A 21,698-nucleotide genomic window follows, 5' to 3' on the forward strand; every position below is an offset into this window, starting at 1 on the left:
TTTGCAGCTCAGCGACAATGGTTTCAGCACCTCACTTCGCGGAACGAGCGGCAGGCGCTTAATCTCAGCGCGCGCAGCGTGCATTTCTGGCTCACATCGGTCGACGGCAGTCGGTAGGTGACAACCGGACGTGGCGGGCGAAAGAAGTCCAGTCTACGTGTTCTTGCAGCTCGGCGACAATGGTTTCAGCACCTCGCCCAGCGGAACGAGCGGCAGGCGCTTGTCAGCAGCGCGCAGCAGACGCGCATTCTGGCTCCACATCGGTCGACGTATGAGTCGGTAGGTAAACAGCAGAGACGTCGCCGTAGGCCGAAAAGTCGATCCGATGGTGCTCAACAGCGTGCGCGGTTCCGGCTCACCTTCGCCTGGAACGAACGGCGCTTGTCAGCAGCAGGGCGCATTTCACCGACCGGTCGACGTATGGCAAGGTCGGTAGAGCGGCAACCGAGACGTCCGTAGGCCGAAAGTCAGTCTACGTGTTCTTGCAGCTCGGCGACAATGGTTTCAGCACCTCACTTCGCGGAACGAGCGGCGCAGGCGCTTGTCAGCAGCGCGCAGCAGACGCATTTCTGGCTCACATCGGTCGACGTATGAGTCGGTAGGTAACCAGGACGTCCGTAGGCCGAAAGTCAGTCTACGTGTTCTTGCAGCTCGGCGACAATGGTTTCAGCACCTCACTTCGCGGAACGAGCGGCAGGCGCTTGTCAGCAGCGCGGCAGACGCATTTCTGGCTCACATCGGTCGACATGTAGGTCGGTAGGTAGGCAACCGAGACGTCCGTAGGCCGAAAGTCAGTCTACGTGTTCTTGCAGCTCGGCGACAATGGTTTCAGCACCTCACTTCGCGGAACGAGAGCGGCAGGCGCTTGTCAGCAGCGCGCAGCAGACGCATTTCTGGCTCACATCGGTCGACGTATGAGTCGGTGGGTAGGCAACCGAGACGTCCGTAGGCCGAAGTCAGTCTACGTGTTTCTTGCAGCTCGGCGACAATGGTTTCGGCACCTCACTTCGCAGAACGAGCGGCAGGCGCTTGTCAGCAGCGCGCAGCAGACGCATTTCTGGCTCCACATCGGTCGACGTATGGAGTCGGTAGGTAGGCAACCAGCGGACGTCCGGCCGAGGTGAAATCGTCGTTCTTGCAGCTCGGCGACAATGGTTTCAGCACCTCACTTCGCGGAACGAGCGGCAGGCGCTTGTCAGCAGCGCGCAGCAGACGCATTTCTGGCTCACATCGGTCGACGTATGAGTCGGTAGGTAGGCAACCGAGACGTCCGTAGGCCGAAAGTCAGTCTACGTGTTCTTGCAGCTCGGCGACAATGGTTTCAGCACCTCCTTCGCGGAACGAGCGGCAGGCGCTTGTCAGCAGCGCGCAGCAGACGCATTTCTGGCTCACATCGGTCGACGTATGAGTCGGTAGGTAGGCAACCGAGACGTCCGTAGGCCGAAAGTCAGTCTACGTGTTCTTGCAGCTCGGCGACAATGGTTTCAGCACCTCACTTCGCGGAACGAGCGGCAGCGCTTGTCAGCAGCGCGCAGCAGACGCATTCTGGCTCACATCGGTCGACGTATGAGTCGGTAGGTAGGCAACCGAGACGTCCGTAGGCCGAAAGTCAGTCTACGTGTTCTTGCAGCTCGGCGACAATGGTTTCAGCACCTCACTTCGCGGAACGAGCGGCAGGCGCTTGTCAGCAGCGCGCAGCAGACGCATTTCTGGCTCACATCGGTCGACGTATGAGTCGGTAGGTAGGCAACCGAGACGTCCGTAGGCCGAAAGTCAGTCTACGTGTTCTTGCAGCTCGGCGACAATGGTTTCAGCACCTCACTTCGCGGAACGAGCGGCAGGCGCTTGTCAGCAGCGCGCAGCAGACGCATTTCTGGCTCACATCGGTCGACGTATGGCAGGTCGGTGGGTAGGCAACCGAGACGTCCGTAGGCCGAAAGTCAGTCTACGTGTTCTTGCAGCTCGGCGACAATGGTTTCAGCACCTCACTTCGCGGAACGAGCGGCAGGCGCTTGTCAGCAGCGCGCAGCAGACGCATTTCTGGCTCACATCGGTCGACGTATGAGTCGGTAGGTAGGCAACCGAGACGTCCGTAGGCCGAAAGTCAGTCTACGTGTTCTGCAGCTCGGCGACAATGGTTTCAGCACCTCACTTCGCGGAACGAGCGGCAGGCGCTTGTCAGCAGCGCGCAGCAGACGCATTTCTGGCTCACATCGGTCGACGTATGAGTCGGTAGGTAGGCAACCGAGACGTCCGTAGGCCGAAAGTCAGTCTACGTGTTCTTGCAGCTCGGCGACAATGGTTTCAGCACCTCACTTCGCGGAACGAGCGGCAGGCGCTTGTCAGCAGCGCGCAGCAGACGCATTTCTGGCTCACATCGGTCGACGTATGAGTCGGTAGGTAGGCAACCGAGACGTCCGTAGGCCGAAAGTCAGTCTACGTGTTCTTGCAGCTCGGCGACAATGGTTTCAGCACCTCACTTCGCGGAACGAGCGGCAGGCGCTTGTCAGCAGCGCGCAGCAGACGCATTTCTGGCTCACATCGGTCGACGTATGAGTCGGTAGGTAGGCAACCGAGACGTCCGTAGGCCGAAAGTCAGTCTACGTGTTCTTGCAGCTCGGCGACAATGGTTTCAGCACCTCACTTCGCGGAACGAGCGGCAGGCGCTTGTCAGCAGCGCGCAGCAGACGCATTTCTGGCTCACATCGGTCGACGTATGAGTCGGTAGGTAGGCAACCGAGACGTCCGTAGGCCGAAAGTCAGTCTACGTGTTCTTGCAGCTCGGCGACAATGGTTTCAGCACCTCACTTCGCGGAACGAGCGGCAGGCGCTTGTCAGCAGCGCGCAGCAGACGCATTTCTGGCTCACATCGGTCGACGTATGAGTCGGTAGGTAGGCAACCGAGACGTCCGTAGGCCGAAAGTCAGTCTAGCTCGGCGTGTTCTTGCAGCTCGGCGACAATGGTTTCAGCACCTCACTTCGCGGAACGAGCGGCAGGCGCTTGTCAGCAGCGCGCAGCAGACGCATTTCTGGCTCACATCGGTCGCGGAACGAGCGACGTCAGCAGAGTCGGTAGGTAGGCAACCGAGACGTCCGTAGGCCGAAAGTCAGTCTACGTGTTCTTGCAGCTCGGCGACAATGGTTTCAGCACCTCACTTCGCGGAACGAGCGGCAGGCGCTTGTCAGCAGCGCGCAGCAGACGCATTTCTGGCTCACATCGGTCGACGTATGAGTCGGTAGGTAGGCAACCGAGACGTCCGTAGGCCGAAAGTCAGTCTACGTGTTCTTGCAGCTCGGCGACAATGGTTTCAGCACCTCACTTCGCGGAACGAGCGGCAGGCGCTTGTCAGCAGCGCGCAGCAGACGCATTTCTGGCTCACATCGGTCGACGTATGAGTCGGTAGGTAGGCAACCGAGACGTCCGTAGGCCGAAAGTCAGTCTACGTGTTCTTGCAGCTCGGCGACAATGGTTTCAGCACCTCACTTCGCGGAACGAGCGGCAGGCGCTTGTCAGCAGCGCGCAGCAGACGCATTTCTGGCTCACATCGGTCGACGTATGAGTCGGTAGGTAGGCAACCGAGACGTCCGTAGGCCGAAAGTCAGTCTACGTGTTCTTGCAGCTCGGCGACAATGGTTTCAGCACCTCACTTCGCGGAACGAGCGGCAGGCGCTTGTCAGCAGCGCGCAGCAGACGCATTTCTGGCTCACATCGGTCGACGTATGAGTCGGTAGGTAGGCAACCGAGACGTCCGTAGGCCGAAAGTCAGTCTACGTGTTCTTGCAGCTCGGCGACAATGGTTTCAGCACCTCACTTCGCGGAACGAGCGGCAGGCGCTTGTCAGCAGCGCGCAGCAGACGCATTTCTGGCTCACATCGGTCGACGTATGAGTCGGTAGGTAGGCAACCGACGCTGTTCGACACCGACCTGGCGCTCTTGCTTCCGCTCGATGTGTTGCCTTTGGACGTCGCCACGTTCCAGGTGTTGCCGTTGGAGTTGCTGTTGGCGTCCCGCTGAATGGTCACCTTCCTCGCAGCGACGCTGTTGGACACCGACCTGGCGCTCTTGCTTCCGCCCGACTTCGTGCTCTTGGACGTCGTCACGTTCCCGGTGTTGCTGTTGGAGTCGCTGTCGGCGTCCGGCTGGGAGGTCGCCTTCCTCGCAGTGACGCTGTTGGACACCGACCTGGCGCTCTTGCTTCCGCCCGACTTCGTGCTCTTGGATGTTGTCACGTTCTCCATGTCAGTGCCATGGATGTCGGACGCGGTCTCTGCTGGGTATCGTGCTGCTCTCGTCATCGCCTCTGTTAGCTTTATGGCTTCTACTCACGATCAGCTTGTTATTTAGAAATGCGGCATAAATAACAAATATGACACTGTACGCTTTCAACAGGGTATTATTGCATGAAGTTCAAGAGTACTCGTTCAAGTATAACCTGTAAATTATTTGATCGTTCAATATAACAGTATACATGCCATTTGAGTAAAAAAGGTACGATATCCCAAGGGTCGTATCGTCCTGCATGGCGCCCTTCTTCAAGTACTCGGTGATCTCGTCCAGCCCCTTAACCGTCGGGTATACCAACACGCTGTCGCACGTCTTGGCGCCGAACTTGGCCGGCTGGACCGGTTCCGTGAGTGGCAGCAGAAACACAAAGTGTCAGCCTTAGCTGTAGGCCGTCAGTTTCGAAGTGAGAGAGACTGCAGTGGCAGCGCCACGCGTCCTCCTCCTCCTCTTACATCCCTTGGCAGGTTGAGTGTAGTGCACACAAGTAGATGACCTGTACTTTTCCTATTGGCTAGTTTAATAATATATTTAGACCCAATTAGCGTGCATCATATCTTCCCATCATAACGACATCATAACACTCCCACTAAAAGTTCTGGCACATCCGATCTCAGATCGCATCTTGTGTTCACCACACGTATTCCATCCTTTCTTAAGACGGCTGTTAGCCGATCCTTTGTTTACCTAAGCTTACTTTATTTAATTGATTTCTTAGGTCACATGGCATTACAGCGTCCTCTTTTACACTTTTATTTACAGATTTCCCGAATTTATTAGGACGGCTGGGATCTGCATCGTAACTTACCCATTAGAAATAATTTTCTAATAATTTTCTCACAGAGCCAGAAAAACATATTTTTGGCTCATAAGATCGTTCACTATATGACAATATTTCGGCATATCACAAGATGTGATTACAGCCAAAACATACATCTATTCTGAAAATTATAATTCTGAAACCCCACTTTTCATATGTCTTCCTGGATTTCTTATGACTTCTGCCTATTACTTAATTGCTTCTGGGGCTCGCATATGGCCTCCTTGTTGGCCTTTCAAGCTCTCCACTCTCCTCACTTTCCATTTTGCTTTAAAGTTTCGGTTCGACTTTGCGCCTATGGCCGCAATTAAACCTTCGGGGTGCTAGGACAAACACGGTTAAAAAGTCCGGGAGCAATCCTGTGGCACCACCATCCAGAGGCCGAGGCGCACGCGTGGCACAGTTCCTATCCGCCAGGTAACCTCGGCTGCGGTCAACGGTGGCTCTGGCTGTGCTTGGACCAATTCATAGTGGTTCGTCCTAATCTAGTCTTTAACTAAAAGCTTAAGCATTTGAGAGTCTTAATAATACGGTAACGTTGCGTCTAAGTGTGTAGTCTTATCGCATAAGTCTTTGTCGTTTGCTTGTCCTTGGCTCAAAAGTATCTTTGCACTTCGACTTGAAGCCGGCTGGCATGGTGGATCTTAAAGACATACTAGAGAAAGATCGCAGACCCGATGGTTTCTCACAATCAAGTGATACTATAAAGATCGCAAGTCACGAGTTGCCCATGCTATGTTGCCGTGGTAAGGGTAAGCTTAGGTCCTTAACCCCCATGAGGCTCCTCAGCTTCTCAAATTGAGTTTGAGGCAGTGCCTTGATGAGAGCATCTGCAACCATATCATTAGTACTGCAGTGTGTTACTACTATTCTTCCATCGTCATGTACTTATCTCGCATAAAGCCCTTTAATATCAATGTGTTTTGTGGAAGCATGGTTAGCTGGGTCCTTTATTATACTAATTGCTCCTTTATTATCACACCAGCATACTATCGGTTGTTTTTGCCTAAAGCCCAGTTCCTCCAGTAGGTACCACAACCATTCGCTCTCTTTTATTCCCTCACTTGCTGCTATCAATTCAGCTTGTGCTGTGTGGAGACTGACTGTATCTTGCCTCAAACGTTTCCATGTAATACAGGCATCGGCCATAATACTCACATACCCAGTCACTGACTTTCGATTCTCATTAGCATTCGCGAAGCTCGCGTCTGTGTATAGCTCATATAATATCTATTTACTTTTTCCGTCGAATATGAGGCCACAGGTCGACGTTCCTTTCAGATACTTTAGTACTCTCTGTGCTGCCCTGTAGTGAGTTTTGTTATAACAGGGCAGGAACTTACTTAGTTCTCTGACTGCGTTTGCAATACCAAGGCGCGTACCACGGACTAGATACATCAAAGACCCCAGAAGCCCCCTATAATCAAATGGCTGAGCTGCTATTTGCTCTGGACTCATACTAACTTCCTTTTCGAGGACTATACTTTTGGATTGAGGTGTTGGCTCTGCTACACTCTCAGTCATATTATTGTTTTTCCTATCTCTTTTTATCTCCATTTTGAGGAGGTAGTGGATCTCGCCTAGATCTTTCATAGTAGATCGTGAGGCAAGTTTGGCTTTCACCTTATTCATAAGTATTACTTGCAGCGACAGTAATATCATCTACGTATACGCATATGAGTAATATGTGTTTCTCTCCTTTTACCTCCCACTTTTGCCGGTACAAACAGTACTCCTTTTTGCACCGGGAAAACCCTAATTGAAGTAAGAACTTATTGAGAAGCGCATACCAGATGCGCGGTGCCTGTTTGAGTCCATAAAGGCTCTTCTTTAGCTTGCACACTGTTGAAGCGTTCCCGTGCCGAAATCCGTGACGTTGTTGCATATATATCCTCAAATAAGGTCCCATTGAGGAATGCAGTGAACACATCCATTTGATGGACATACAGGTCCTGTATAGTTGGTATGGCTAAGAACAATCTCAGCGACTCATGCCGAGCCACTGGAGAGAAGCTCGCATCATAGTCAATCCCATATATTTGTGTATTACCTCTGACGACAAGTCGTGCCTTAAAACGATCAATTGTACCGTTAGGGTTGTACTTTACGTCAAAATCCAATGACAGCCGAGTACCTTTCGGCCTTTAGGTAGCGGGACGAGCTCCCAAGTTCCATTTTTAACTAGTGCCCGGTACTCAACTAATAATGCCTCCTCTCACTGTGTGGCATGAGGTCCCTGCCTTGCCTCTTTGAGTGATCTCGGAATTGGTATTAGCTTAATGCTCCGTGTGACCGTGTTAATTGCCACCACGTAGTCTTTTAGCCGAGAACTAGCCGTCCGTTTTCGACGGGGTCGTGGAATTGGGGGTACGCCCTCATTAGCCCCCACATCTCCCACTGTCTCCGTACTCATTGAGGGCAATGGCGACTCCTCTGTTCGTCTGTGCTTTGCTGGAGCGTGTGCAACCGCATCCCGTGTCCTCTTACCTAGCCCACACACCTCGTTTATGGTTTCTTGACTGACCTCAACGGTTCCCGATGGAAACGACTTGGCGATTAGGCCTGCAGTAGACGTGACGTCAAACATGACGTCTCGAGCTATGAGGTATTTATTCTCTTTTACGTGAAGAAGTCGGTATCCTTAGTAGTTGTCAGAGAGCCCAAGTAGTTTATACTCTACTGCTCTATCGCTAAGCTTTTGGTTAACTCGTTTATATTTTGGAATATGAGCGTAGCAGGTACTACCCCATATTCTCAAGCTGAACCCACTAGGCTTTTTCCCATATAGCGCTTCATACGGTGTTTTACCCTTTAATCTGGCTGTTGGTACTCGATTGACTACGGAGGTCATATACATCAACGCCTCTGGCCACCACTTTGAGCCATACCAGATCCTACCAAGGCCCACCTAACGTTACCCATAACGGTCCGATGTGCTCGTTCGGCTGAGCCATTCTCTTCTTGGGATTCAACATTTGACTGTTGGAAGATCAGGCCCTTCTTAGTACAGTACTTTTTCACAACTGTATTTATAGGCAGTGGCGTCGTCCACAACGGCCACGGCGTACTTAAAACCTGCTGTGCCATATAAACCAAGGGTTTTATCTTTCCCAATGAGTCCATATGAAGTGTATGCAGTGGTTCAGTTGCTTTTGCCCCTATCATGTTTGGTATGCATTCGACGAGATTTAGCCAGTGCACATATGCGACAAAAGAAGGCTATCTTTACGATGCCCTTTCGTTCGAGACAGTGCGCACCGTCAATTACTGCACTGGACAAGATGCTCATCAACCGGTCCTTTCCAACATAACCTAGTCGCAAGTGCCATTCTTTCACTGCATTATGAATGAACTTGGGATTAATACTTATAGCCTATAGTACTTTAGTACTATCTCCCACTCTTTTACTGGGGAGGTAGTACACCTCGTCAATTGCTACTGCAGCAAATACGAACCGATTATTCTTATCCAAAAAATATAGGTACTCCCCGCTCTTATCCTGAATGTGCCAATATCCCTGCGTTGCAAGGTAATATGCACTTAACAAATTGCTACTACACTCCTTATCAAAGGCAACATTCTTTATTGTGATATCACTGTAATACCCTTTTGGTTTGAGTATACTAAATCTCACCGTGCCTTGTAGCTTACTCAATGAGGTACCCCGGTTTCCGTACTCAATTGTGTGAGGTTGGCCTCGTCCAAGACTACTGAACCAGTATCGTCTTGGGCTTACGGCGTGTCCTAGCTGCCAAGTATCACACACCCTGTCCGCGAAGGGATTGAACACGAAATTCAACTCCAACCGGGAACACAACCAATTTCGGTGAAACAATGGCGCCAAAGCCCGGAACAGCGAACGGTGATCCAGGATTGGACGAAAGAGATGGCGCAGGCAGGCATTATTCGACCTAGCACCTCTGCATTCAGCGCTCCGACGTTCTGCGTCAAGAAGTCCGTGGGTTGGCGCATTGTGCACGATTATCGTCAACTCAATAGTGCCACCATTTTGCCAGCGATACCGATGCCGAGAAAGGAGGACACATTTGACGCGATGGGCGGTAGTTACTGGTTCTCCTGCATGGACCTTTTGTGGGGATACTATCAGGTTAAACTTCGTGAATCTGATATTCCATTGACTGCTTTTACGACGCCCGATGGGCTGTTTGAGTGTCTTGCAACCCCGATGGGTTTGAGCGGTAGTCCGGGCACATTTAACAGGCTGTTACAGCGAGTGTTCAGTGACTTGCGCGATGTGATGCGCATCTATTTTGACGACATCTACGTTTTTACGCAAGACAAGGACGTGCAGGTGCATGTCGACGCGTTGGACAGAGTGCTTCAACGGTGTCAAGAACAGCAATTGTACGTAAAATTGCCGAAGTGTCGGTTCTGCGTTGAAGAGATCCCCTGTCTCGGTGACTTTGTAGGTCGTCATGGTGTTCGAATGGACCCTGACAAAGTGCGTGTGATCAGCGACTGGCCGATTCCACATACCAAGAAACAAATGGAAAGCTTCTTAGGTACGACGGTCTACGTCTCACGTTTTTGCGCCGACTTCGCACAATTTGCAGGCCCACTGCACGAAAGTACTAAGGGATTACGCTCAAAGGAAACGTTACACTTGTCTGAGCATCAGTTGGAATGCTTCCATGAACTCAAACGCCGTCTCTCCACCCTCCTGTATTACAACTTCCTGATTTCGACAAACCGTTTGGTATTCGGATGGATGCCTCGAATTTTGCCATAGGGGGAGTCTTGTTTCAAAACGAGGGAGGGATGGAGCATCCGATTGCATATACAGGACGCAAAATGAAACCAGCGGAACTCAACTACCCTGTTCGTGAGCAGGAGTTACTGGCTATCACGCACGCCCTTCGCGTGTGGAGCGTTTACCTTCTCGATCGCCCATTTACCGTGGAGACAGACCACAAGAGCATCGAGACTATACTGACGCAAAAGACAACCAATCGTCATGTTGCGTGCTGGTTTGACGAGCTAGCTGAATTTCAACCGCAGTTCAAGTGGATTCCAGGAGAAAGTAACCAAGTGTCGGATGCAATGTCCCGAAACCCACTCTTTGAGCATAAAGCCGCTCAGGTTAGTCTCAGTGAGCTCATCGAAGCTGCTCGAAACCGTGAAATTGTTACTAGTATCCAAACGACAAGTGCGTCTGTGACGCACTCGGCCAAACAACTGTACTCTACCGACCGGAGAGTTCAGGGGTTGTTGCAGAGTATTTCTAGTGGTAAAGAGGTACCATGCTACTCTGTAAAGAATGGATTGCTATTTTACCAAACGAGAGACGATGAAAATGCTCGACTCGTAATTCCGGATAATGAAGATCTGAGGAACCGTGTTATTTGTGAAAACTACGATGCGGTCACGGCAGGTCACCCCGGATACTTTAAGACATACTTGAGTGTCCAGAAAAAGTATTACTGGCCCAAGATGTCGAAGTATATTCAACGCTATGTCAACACGTGGGAACGTTGTCAGCGGGATAAAGCACGCCAAACGAAGCCGCCCGGACTACTTCAGCCTTTGGAGATTCCAGGAGGTAGATGGGTTGATGTGTCGATGGACTTTATGATTGCACTGCCGAGCACGGAAACCGGAAAAGTGTCATTATGGTTATTGTGGACCGGTTGACGAAGCGTGCGAAGTTCATCGCAACCAATACGAATGCGACAGCAGAAGAGACTGCTGCGCTATTCATGGTCAATTATGTGAAAGACCATGGTGTGCCGAAATCGATCGTTTCAGACAGAGACTCCAAATTTACATCCAAATTCTGGCAAGAAGTGATCAAGACTTTGTAGACGACCCACAATCTGTCGTCTGGCATTCGCCCACAGACTGATGATCAGACCGAACGTACTAATCGGTGTATTGAAGACTATCTTCGCGGTGTTGTGAACCGATTCCAAAATGACCGGGATGAATATTTGCTTCTCGCTGAATTCGCGTACAATAGACGTGTTCATTCCTCAATCGGTATTTCACCGTTTGAGGCTGATCTGGGTTATGTGCCCTATATACCAGATGATGTGGCTAGGGACCCGGAATTTGAACAGTTGCACAAATCGGCGCAAGAATTTCTGCTCAAGCAAGATGCAATTTTGAAGATGGCACAAGATGCAATGAGCGAAGCACAAACTCGTATGAAGTCTTACTACGACAAGAACAGGTTTGCTCAAGACTTCAAACCTGGAGTTATGGTACTCCTAGATGGACGAAACTTGGACATTCGTCATAGAGGCTTCGCACAGTCAAAGAAGCTCGCACCGCGGTTTATTGGACCTTATCCGGTTGTGAAACAAATTCATCGTGACTCATACGAGCTGAAGTTATCGAAGGGGCTCAAGTTGCATCCCGTATTTCACACCTCATTGCTCAAGCCATATCGCAGTGACGAATCACGGAGCCAAAGTGGGAACAAAATGATTTTGAATGACGGTACGGAAGGTCAACTTGTGCGCGAAGTCATTGGTCATCGTAACAAGAAGAAGAAACTCCACTACCGGATTTGGTGGCATGGTGAATCACGCGAAGAAGCAACGTGGGAACCAGTAGAGAACCTGAATCAGATTCCAGGTCTCATTGACAAGTACTGCGAAACCAAGAAGAAGAGAAAGCTAGCTTCGAAATAGCGGTGTCTTCTTGGAAGGGAGGTGATGTGACGTGGACGTCCGTCTGCCAAAGAGATGGCAGAGGACTCCCACGTCAATTGCTAATACATACCTTTCTGTTTACGCTGTACAGCGTAACAAGACATTGCATGGTTTATATTCGTTACATGCTATCCTACTGGTCAATATCAAGAATAATCATGATTATGGGACGCATAAGAAGGAGTTTCATGCGACCTCATTGGCTAAAAATCCTTGAGATGTGCAAGAATCAAGTTTTCGAGCCGAACTTTTGATTATGGGACGCGAGTCGCATATTTGGATCAAGCTACGTTTTGGATTAGTAGATTCTCATTGGTAGATCAGGTTAGAATTATGATCTGAGATTGATAGACTTCAGTATGGGACCTGGATACTTGTTTGCGTGTCTAGATCGCCAAGATGTACTGGCTGTGCGGCGGCAATGAGCCGACGCCAAACTAACGATTCAATCAATCACTTTTCAACTTCCAATCTTCCTCTCAAGTGTTCGGCGGGCGCCCGCCACTGCGCCCTCAAGTTTCGGGTCTTCGCATCGATTTCTGTGACAGAAATCTACTCCACACCTTAGAGCATCTTGAATTGCCCCTGAACTGTGCAGACAAGAAACGTGGTTGTTATATACCTGCCAAGACGCGACAACACAGCAGGGGTGCCTGGTACATGTACCAGAGTCACGGAGGATCCGAGATGGTGCACGAGAGCAGCGCCGGCCTTCTTGGCGGTACATGTTCGTTGGTACTTATGGGGGATAGCAATGACCAATGAATGACCAAATGCTGGACTGTCTGAATTCTCTGCCGGGTCTAGAGCGACCATATTTCTAAAGTGACAACCCTTTAGTTAGTATGGAAATTCACTTCAGACATCCGTCCTTTTTCACCTATGTGGGACTAAAATCAGGGTGCTTGCGGTACGACTTCAACTTGTACACTGCGAGCAGAACTGCGCAAAGCACGCATGCAATATTCAGCACGAGCTCTACAGCGCGCTGTCACTTTGTGACGAGAGTACCAGTAGTGTCATGCCCGGTGGCCCGCACCCAACGTAGATATCCTCTCGCGCTTCACGCTCCATAGATGTGGTACCTCTTGTTCAACGGATTGCCTCCAGACGCCTTCACTTTCTCGTAGCGCTGACGGCACCTCTCCCTTTCCGCAGCCGCGTCAGCCCCTTCCTGTTTCCCAGGTACTCGATCCACAGCTCGATCTTGGCTTCATTTCGGTAATTCTGCATGATCTCGTGGTACTCGTCGCGCGGATACCACATGTCAAACTCGTGGTTAAGAATATTGTCGATCTGGTTCATTCAGCGCTGCGAAGCCAGTGTGCGCTAAGAGGAACTTCATCTCCACCATAGCGTCCACCACGATCTTGATCTTTCCGGAGGCAGTGATAAAGCTCAGGCAAGTCTCGAGTCTTCCCGCAGTTCCAGTCCACGCGCTCCCAGTACCTCGGTCAGCGCAACGTAGCGCTGGCTCCACTACTGCAGCATCTCCTTGTCCGTCTTCTTGAGGCCGACAGCGCCCACATAGGCCACGAATCCGAGGGGGGGGGGGGGGGGGCAGGCCCTCCAGTAACCCCTTGGCCTCCTCCTTCTTGTGCCGCGTGGCTCGGATCTTCTTCCTGGCGCCCCTCACCCAGCCCATCTTGCCGTCGCAGGTGCGGATCTTGTGCTCCTCCAGTGTGACGCGGCTGAACAGCGTGTAGTGCTTGCGCACCTGGCACGGAATCAGCGGGAAGTCCTTGTCGCGCACGCCGTGGTGCGCGCCATGTACTCGGGCAGCTCGGCCTCGCATCCGCGGCAGAGTACGTGCAGGATCGCCGTGATCATCACGGTGTTGTCGTTCTCGTATTTGCAGTTGAACCTGGTCAGATCCGGCTCGCACTGCGCGTAGCAGTCGCCCGTGAGCGCCTGCAGCTTGGTGAGCGTCTGGTTGCCCAGGAACTTGAGCACGTGCTCCAGCACGCCGATGTTGTACGCGCACGGCTTCTTGGCCGCCGTCGTGCGCTAGCTTCTTACCGCACTTGTTCTGGTGGTGCGTCATCACGCGCAACGTGAACGTCTGGCCGCAGAACTCCAAAGCGGCATAGACCGGCGCGTTCTCGTCGTGCGCGCTAGAGCAACCGGGCAACGAAAGCGACAGATTCGACTGGCTTGACCAGCTTGAAGCGCTAGGAGGAATGTTAGTGCCAAAAGCATAAATGATGGCAACCCGGACAGTGACACCGACGGCAACACTGCGAACGTGACGACGTCCAAGAGCATGAAGTCGAGCGGAAGCAAGAGCGCCTGGTCGGTGTCCAGTAGCGCCGCCGCGGGGAAGGCGACCTCTAAGCGGGACGCCGACAGCGACTCCGACGGCAACACCGGGAACGTGACGACGTCCACGAGCAAGATGGTGAGAGGCAGAACGAACTTCAGCGCTGACTCGCCATGTGTCTCATGTACCTTGCTCCAGTATTGACATGAGACCGCGAAGCAGATGCGCAAGACGATGATCACGCCGGAGCTATACAGGTTTCCCTGCTGAATCTGCAAAGGTGGGACCAAAACAAAACTGCGAGGTTACAATATCTGCACAGGTTGCGCATAGACGCTAATGTACTGCTTTTAATGAAGAATGTTACAGATCAACATAGCTGAGTTTGCGCTAGATACGATGCCAGAATGCATCCAGCAGTTCTTGCTAGTGGCCGGAGTTACAGCATTCCAAGCCTGTGACGCCCAACTTAAAGCTGTGTAGATTGAGATCTTCTCCTGTGGTAACCCTACTATATACCGATCAATGCTATCCTCGACCTAAATGCGCGTGAAGAGACTCTTGACGCACGCAATGATGCCCTGATCTAAGATATAATGTTTTTATGGGCCTTTCATTTTCTACCGTGATCTAGCAACTCGATGTTTCCCGCAGAGTGACATTTTCCCGCAATGATCTTACTAATTCAGTACATCCCACCAGACAGCTGTGGTAAATCTTGTGCACTGGCAGACTCCCGCACACTCTGTGTTCGCGGTAGATAGCCGATGATGGTAGTTGCAGATTCAGCGGGGACACCTGTATACACAGCAACTAAATCAATGTCTGAAGGTTCCTAGAACTGCCAATCTGACTAATATTTGGCTACACAGTACGTTGTTTTAATCCAAAACGGATTGGACACGTCATTACATTGCTACGATATGATTTGCTGAAAAACTCTATCAAATATAATTTCATTGGTCAGCCCTTATAGGTATATGAAGACCTATAACGGATCAGCAGTACTGAAAGAGTTAACTCTCTTTAAGAACGGCCCTGAGTCATACATATGCTCTCGCGAGACAACGTATCGATTCTACTCCCTCATAACTCAATCAATCTTTATCATTTTGAGGTGGTCAGTAGTTGTGAAAGACGCTGAGAAAGACCTGCTATGCGCTAACACTCGCGTTCTTTGCGCTTTAACCGGTGGCTCGTATACAAGAAACTGGTTGTGCAAGGTCGACACAAATTAGGACCACCCCCATCCCAATACAAAATCCAATATTAACCGAAACCCCGTACAAGGCGATATGACTAGAGATTTGTAGTGGGCATAGTTTCGGCAGTTAGTTAGACGCGTTAGCTCGTGCAGAACACGACGGTTACTCGCGATCCTACAAGCAACCTATTAAGTGCACTCGGACGCGAACGGGGGTGTCGGACTGAGGCGTAGATTTAAAGTACGAGTAGCTGTCGACTGAGGCTCCCATTCACTGATCGTTCTATAGCAAATCATAGAACACGATGCAGAAGACAAGCCGACCGAGAGGCCAGACGAAGACATGACCCTCGACGAATACATGGCGGCTCAGGCCAAGAAGGACGAAGCATCCATTCAAGCTGCCGCAGAGCTCAACGCGGAGGAAGCCGAGCTCCGACGCATGGAGGAGAAGGAGCAACATCGCTGCGACCATCTTCGGCAAGTACGCAAACAGAACAAGAAGATGATGGGTGAGCACCGTCATCACCAAACAGCGCGGAAGACGCATCGTGAACGCCGTCGCCCGCATCGCTCTGCAACCACTTCGGCTCAACCTGCCACCGAAGTTGATGCCGTCATGACCTCACCAGTTGCGGATGCCAGCGAAGACACTGACGTACCTTTCAGTGCTGAATTACTGGCACAGATTGCTGCGTTCCGCACCGCTGGGCATCACACGGAAGAAGAAGTACGCGACTTCGAGGAAGGGCTCAAGACGATGTCGGACGAGAGCTACCCCATCGAAATCGTACACGACCGAGTGCATCTGGACGGTCTCGGCTACTGGTACCAGATCCGCCACATGGACGGCTCGGAATGGTGGAACCCGCGTGAAGTCATGATCTGAGACAACCTCGAAGAAAACTGCAAGATCGTGGACGACTGGATCGACATCAACAAGCGCGAGACGCAGCCCTTTGAAAGGTACTACCGTGGCACCCAGACTGGCTGGAACCTCATGCGCTCCTCGCTGGACAACGACTGTGCGGTGGCCGCGATCAACGCCTTGTTTGAGGCGTCGGGTCGCTCGGCCCCCATCACGGACGAAGTCTGGACAGACTTCCTCAGCAAGAACAACTTTGACAAGAACGCAGGTGTCTGCATGACCAAGGTCGGTGCACTGCTTCACGACATCCGATCACGGATGCCGGAGCCACATGTGCACGCCGGGCACGTGTCCAAGCGGAACAATCTTTACAAAGGCAATGGTAAAGGCGTCAGTGGACTCCATCTTGGTGTTCGTAAGTACTTCGTGGACTGCTTCATCAGCGGACACGCTCGCCATTGCATGGCCATGGAAGTCATGGCAGGCGGATTCTACCAAGTCTTCGATGAAGGTGCTTGGATTCCCGCCACCGAGGCCAAGAGCTTCCTGATTCAAGTCACAGGGGTCTACCGCTTCGTCTTCACGGATGAAACCGGTGTTGAACCCCCGATCGGACGCCATCACAAGCGCCATCTCGACAATGATGAAGCCAACCGCCACCGCAAGCATCCACGCGGCGACGTACAAAACAACACAAGCAACATGGCACCAGCACACGACTAAGTGTTGGCAACAAGGATCAAGGCACTTCGATCAAGTGTCTTCACGTCAAGCCCGACTTATCATCGGAAGTACTTCGGCAACTCGACCATCCTACAACGTGAGTAATTAGTTTATAAATAGGTGGGCTAGCAGTGCACATTGCACAAACTCCTAAGTGTAATGTAATTTGTTGATCTATAGCAAATCATAGGGATACTGCTGACTTACCACTGAGATCTACGTTTGCGATCGCTTCACCCTCAATATCGCTTATGAGGCTATGCCGTGCTCCACTGCTACAGCTAACACTATTTACAATGCTAGGATACTGTCACAGCGAGCTCCCAGAGTGCTAGTGTCAACGTGTGAGCACCCGAAAGCATGCCCACTACAAATCTCTATTCATACCGCCTTGTACGGGGTTTCGGTTAATATTGGATTTTGTATTGGGATGGGGGTAGTCCTAATTTGTGTCGACCTTGCACAACCAGTTTCTTGTATACGAGCCACCCGTTAAAGTGAAAAACGCGAGTATTAGCGCATAGCAGGTCTTTCTCAGCGTCTTTCACAACTACTGTCGAACCCCCACCTCAAAATGATAAAGATTGATTGAATTGTGAGGGTGCACAGGGGTGGTCCTGTAGTTTTGACGCGCACTGTACTATAATGGTAATGCCGGATCACCTGGGCTGGTGTCCCCACTTTGGTAGCATGCACTACTACTGGTATGTGCTACCTCGGATTACTGTATATATGCTACCTCGGATTAGACCATACAGTGCGCGTCAAGATTATAGGACCCCTATGCAGCTCGTACGGTAACTCGAACAAATTTTATCACTTAGAGGTGGGGTTTGAGAGTACGAGCCATGCGCCGCCGCTACGCGGCGGTAGGTCTATGGTGGGTCCCAGTTGGGTGGGCCCGCCCGCCTCCAGTGCGCTCCGGCGGCTTGGCCAACGCCAAACAAAAACGAAACACTCAGTGGGAATCGAATCGATTCAATCGAATCCGAGACCTTATGATTGTAAGTTAGCCACCATCCCACTGCACTATGATTGATTGTCGCGCCCACTAATAAACTGTAGCGCGCCGACTTCGATTCAAATTTGCTCTCGAAGCCGATCTAACTCAAACTGCCTCATTATTTCCCCCCTAAGACTCACAAAGTTACGTTGCCCCTCCCGGTATTCCACTCTGTCGCTGGCGAGCTTTGTACTACGATTGACATGGAGCCAACATGAAATCCTACCAAGCTCGCCCAGAGGGCAACCGCTGAGTTCAAGACGCCCTCCAATGTCGGTATATCTACCGTTCGGGGCATTCGTTAGCGCAAGCAATACTTCAACGACGTAGACCTGAGGTCTCTACTTAATGGTTCCCATCAACTACGTTTACTTTGACTTTGTAAATATTATGAACCCGGCGATTTGACATGGTCCGCCCAAGCGAAACGGAGATATCCGCTGTACCTTTAAACAAATAGATTTATTTATGAATTGAGAACACCCGTAGACGCACTAAGCATACATAGCCACAGTGATCCAAACATGCTTCACCCCCGCTTCTTTTACCATATATATATATATATATATATGGTGTCTAGGAGTATCGCTAAGAAGTAACACAACTATACTATTAAGAAAAACTTACGCACACGAACTTTCGGTGTCCTCGAAGTTACATACTGTACGTACTTGCTGATTTGAATTGTTGTTTTCCAGACGTTTTATTGAAAACCCATGCGCCTATCTAATTCAAGTACACCATAGAGGCTATGTAACCCCAAATAACCACGATAACCAACAGACGTTCTATTTAAATACATGTAATATTCTTAAAATAATTTATTAGCTTAGCCTGCATGATTCTTTGAGCGCTACCGCGGCACCCAAACCGTCTACCATAATGGGTGGCTACACCACACGGGCGCTGTATACCTTGCAGTCCAACGGCTCCATCAAAAATGGAGTGGAACTAACTGACAAAACATAACTAATATTAACCAACCACAATTCATTCAATCAGAGCCGTCTTCTCTGCGCTCGGCAGCCAAGCGTTGTTTCGGGCAATCATAAATCCAGATTTGCATGACAGGAATGCGTTACGGACGGACATCAGGTCGCTCGTTTTAGTAAGTTAAGACTAGCCGATCGCCGCCCCTTCGCGGCGGTGGGTGTGTGTTTCGTCCTAGACGGTTACGCTCGCTGTTTCAGCTCGCTCCACTATTTGGCATAGCCCCCCCCCCCCCTCCGCTTCGCTCCGGTAGGTGTACAGCTCGTCCCAACCCGTTGCGGTCGCTGTTCGTGTAGTAGCCGAACAGCGGGCTCTCCAAAAGTCCGTCCCCTACACTTCCAAGCCTCAAGTGCTCGAAAGCTTCGTCCGGGGTGCGAAGGTCCGCCTTCCAAGCTTGGAACAACTCTTGTTCTACTCGTTTGACAATTTTCAAACGAGTAGGTATGCAACCTGGCTCCTTCTCTGCTGCGAGGATCATGGTTGCCAGACCGTCGTCGCCGTACTTCAAGCGGACCACCCCGATCGTAGTCACTCTCTTGTTGGGGTTCTTGACGAAGAAGTTGTCCGCGTACTTGATGTAAGTGCTGAATTGAGGACTAGCCAAGAGCTTGTCTCGCCCTATCTTGTCCAGTTTGAACAGCGTGAAGACCGTGGCTGGATCCTTATCTGTGCTTAACCAGTGCTGTAGCTGCTCGGACTGCAGTCTCGTGGCAATCGCCTCCGTGCTCGGCACCTTCTTCGCCGCATCAAGCATCGTAATGACGCCGTCGTCGCCGTAATGCGTGGTCAACGCCGCGATCAAACTCATCTTCTTGTCCGGGTTCTCCTTGTTAAAAGCGCTCACGTACTTCCCCCACACGTTCAACTGCGGGCTCCCGAACATCTTCTCCCCCGCCTTGTCGAGCTTCAGCAATTTGAACACGTCGTCCATGGACATCAGCAGCCAGCACTGTATCTGCTCCGACTCGAGTCGTTTCGCGGTGCTTGCCGTGCTACTAACCTTTTTCGCGGCCTCCAGGATCTGCACCACGCCATCGTCGCCGAAGCTCTTGGTCATGACAGTAAGCAGCGACAACCGGTGCTTGGGATTCTGCTGGTTGAAGACCTTCACGTAGTTGGACCACTCGGCCAGCCGCGGGCTCGACAGCAGGTCATCTCCTGCCTTGTTGAGCAGGTACGGCTTGAATACGTCGTCAGGAGACTTGCCGATGTTAGCCCAGTACTGGAATTGATTGACCTGCAGCTTGGTGGCCACGTCCTTCGTGTTTGCGACCTTCTTGGCTGCTTCGATCAAATTCACCAACGCCTCGTCGCCACACGTCGTGGTAAGAGATGTCATCAGCGACGTAGGGGTTCGCGTCGTTGAAGAGTTTCACGTACGTGTTCATCGTAACCAGCTCCGGGTTGGCGAGGAGGTCATCCCCCACCTTGTTGAGCTTGAACAGATTAAGCACGTCGTCCGGAGATTCCCCCTTGGACAGCCAGCTGTGAATTTGCTGCAGTTGCAGCTTGTTGGCGACGTCCTTTGTGTCATCCGCCGTCTTGGCCGCGATGACCATTTGTGTCAGGGCTTCGTCGCTGTACTGAACTTTCAGGGTTGACAGCATCGTAGTGGCCTTCCCGGGTGCTTGTTCGCCTAAATCATTCACGTTCTTGGCCCAGGTCAGGAATCGCGGTTTCTGAAACAGCTTGGCTACCGCCTTGTTCAAGCCCAAGCGCACGAAGACGTCATTGGCAGGTTTCCCCTTTGTCAGCCATCCCGCAATTTTCTTAGCGGAGGCGGCAGGCAGCAATGCGACTTTGGCCTTTTCGACGATGGAGACGGGCAGGCCCGCTCTCTCTTCGTCCTCGTCGACCCTCAGAGATCGACTGGCATGGATGCCGGTCGGAAGCGTTGGCGTTCTGGCGTTCCAGTCCGAGTAGGCATCGACATTCGCAAGGACAGCGGCGACAGCAAGCAACACGAGTATGATTACGGTAGTCATCATCCACGATGAAGACAAAGGAGCGTAGAGTAATAGCATGGTGTCTTGTTTGAAGTGTATTCTGGAAACAGACGGTTCGTCGGAAGTTATTTGGTCGCCAGCCGTACGGATTGTCACTTTGGTGATTGCATCCCGAATCTGCAACATTACTCTCTTGCTTGCATCCCGGGTTTAATTACCTTGGAGAATGGCATTTGGGTACTGCAGCTCTCCACTATACTGACCGTAACTTTCTCTAAAGTGGGTAGCAATGCCCATTTTAAGATGATAAGAAAGACTGCAGCTGGCACCCGTCGCCGACGTAGGATTTCGCGTGCCCTTGCCGCAGCGACCACTCTTGGGAGCCGCGACCCTGAGGTGCCCACGTCCGCTCGCCAGCGGCGTGGGAAATCTCATACTAATCCGGGGTAAATGGGGCAGATCTCGGCGAAGCCGGGTGACCTGCCTCATCTCCGGGCCAGTGGTCGTGTATGGGACCGGCGCTTTAGGTGGACGCACCTATTTGCGCTTTTGTGTCCGCGGCGGGGCGCGTGTATAGGACCCTGGAAATGGCGACGGTGTTCTTAGACTTTATGGCCAACGCGTCATGTGACTCTGTTGCGTGTACGCAGGCCAAAATGGCTCGAACGAAAAGGAAATGGACGCGCGAGGAGATCGAGCAGGCCTTGCGGGACAACGAGCGTATCAACGCAACCCCGGCTGCTCCAGAGGAGCCTGCCGCTAAAAGGCGCCGCCAAGCGCGTCGGAAGGCTAAACGATACAACTTAAACAAGGAATTTCAATCGCTTATCGTGACAGACACGGCCGCTACTGTCACGGCTGTCGAGAGTCACGTTGCGGCCGAAAACACGTCTGTTGAGCCTCCACCAATCCACAGAGAAGAACCTCC

At 51.5% G+C, this 21,698-nt stretch overlaps 4 protein-coding genes across 4 annotated transcripts; 2 read left to right on the plus strand and 2 right to left on the minus strand.

The window, feature by feature from the left end:
- Positions 1-13,504: 13,504 nt before the first annotated feature.
- IUM83_03788 (uncharacterized protein) lies at positions 13,505-13,738 on the minus strand (the record flags this gene model as incomplete). Its single annotated transcript, XM_067927820.1, has 1 exon — positions 13,505-13,738. One exon carries the CDS (start codon positions 13,736-13,738, stop codon positions 13,505-13,507), a length of 234 nt encoding a protein of 77 aa, XP_067795478.1.
- A 301-nt stretch (positions 13,739-14,039) lies between these two features.
- On the plus strand, positions 14,040-16,129 carry IUM83_03789 (uncharacterized protein; the record flags this gene model as incomplete). The annotated part of the gene is made up of 2 exons (XM_067927821.1): positions 14,040-14,174; positions 15,530-16,129. The coding sequence occupies 2 exons, from the start codon at positions 14,040-14,042 to the stop codon at positions 16,127-16,129; spliced, it is 735 nt and encodes a 244-aa protein (XP_067795528.1).
- A 111-nt stretch (positions 16,130-16,240) lies between these two features.
- Positions 16,241-16,831, plus strand: IUM83_03790 (uncharacterized protein; the record flags this gene model as incomplete). The annotated part of the gene is made up of 1 exon (XM_067927822.1): positions 16,241-16,831. One exon carries the CDS (start codon positions 16,241-16,243, stop codon positions 16,829-16,831), a length of 591 nt encoding a protein of 196 aa, XP_067795393.1.
- A 1,725-nt stretch (positions 16,832-18,556) lies between these two features.
- On the minus strand, positions 18,557-20,848 carry IUM83_03791 (putative secreted RxLR effector protein; the record flags this gene model as incomplete). The annotated part of the gene is made up of 3 exons (XM_067927823.1): positions 18,557-18,560; positions 19,097-20,130; positions 20,252-20,848. The coding sequence occupies 3 exons, from the start codon at positions 20,846-20,848 to the stop codon at positions 18,557-18,559; spliced, it is 1,635 nt and encodes a 544-aa protein (XP_067795322.1).
- Positions 20,849-21,698: the final 850 nt, after the last annotated feature.

Source organism: Phytophthora cinnamomi, assembly GCF_018691715.1.
Source record: "Phytophthora cinnamomi strain GKB4 chromosome Unknown Contig21, whole genome shotgun sequence".
Lineage (NCBI taxonomy): Eukaryota > Oomycota > Peronosporomycetes > Peronosporales > Peronosporaceae > Phytophthora > Phytophthora cinnamomi.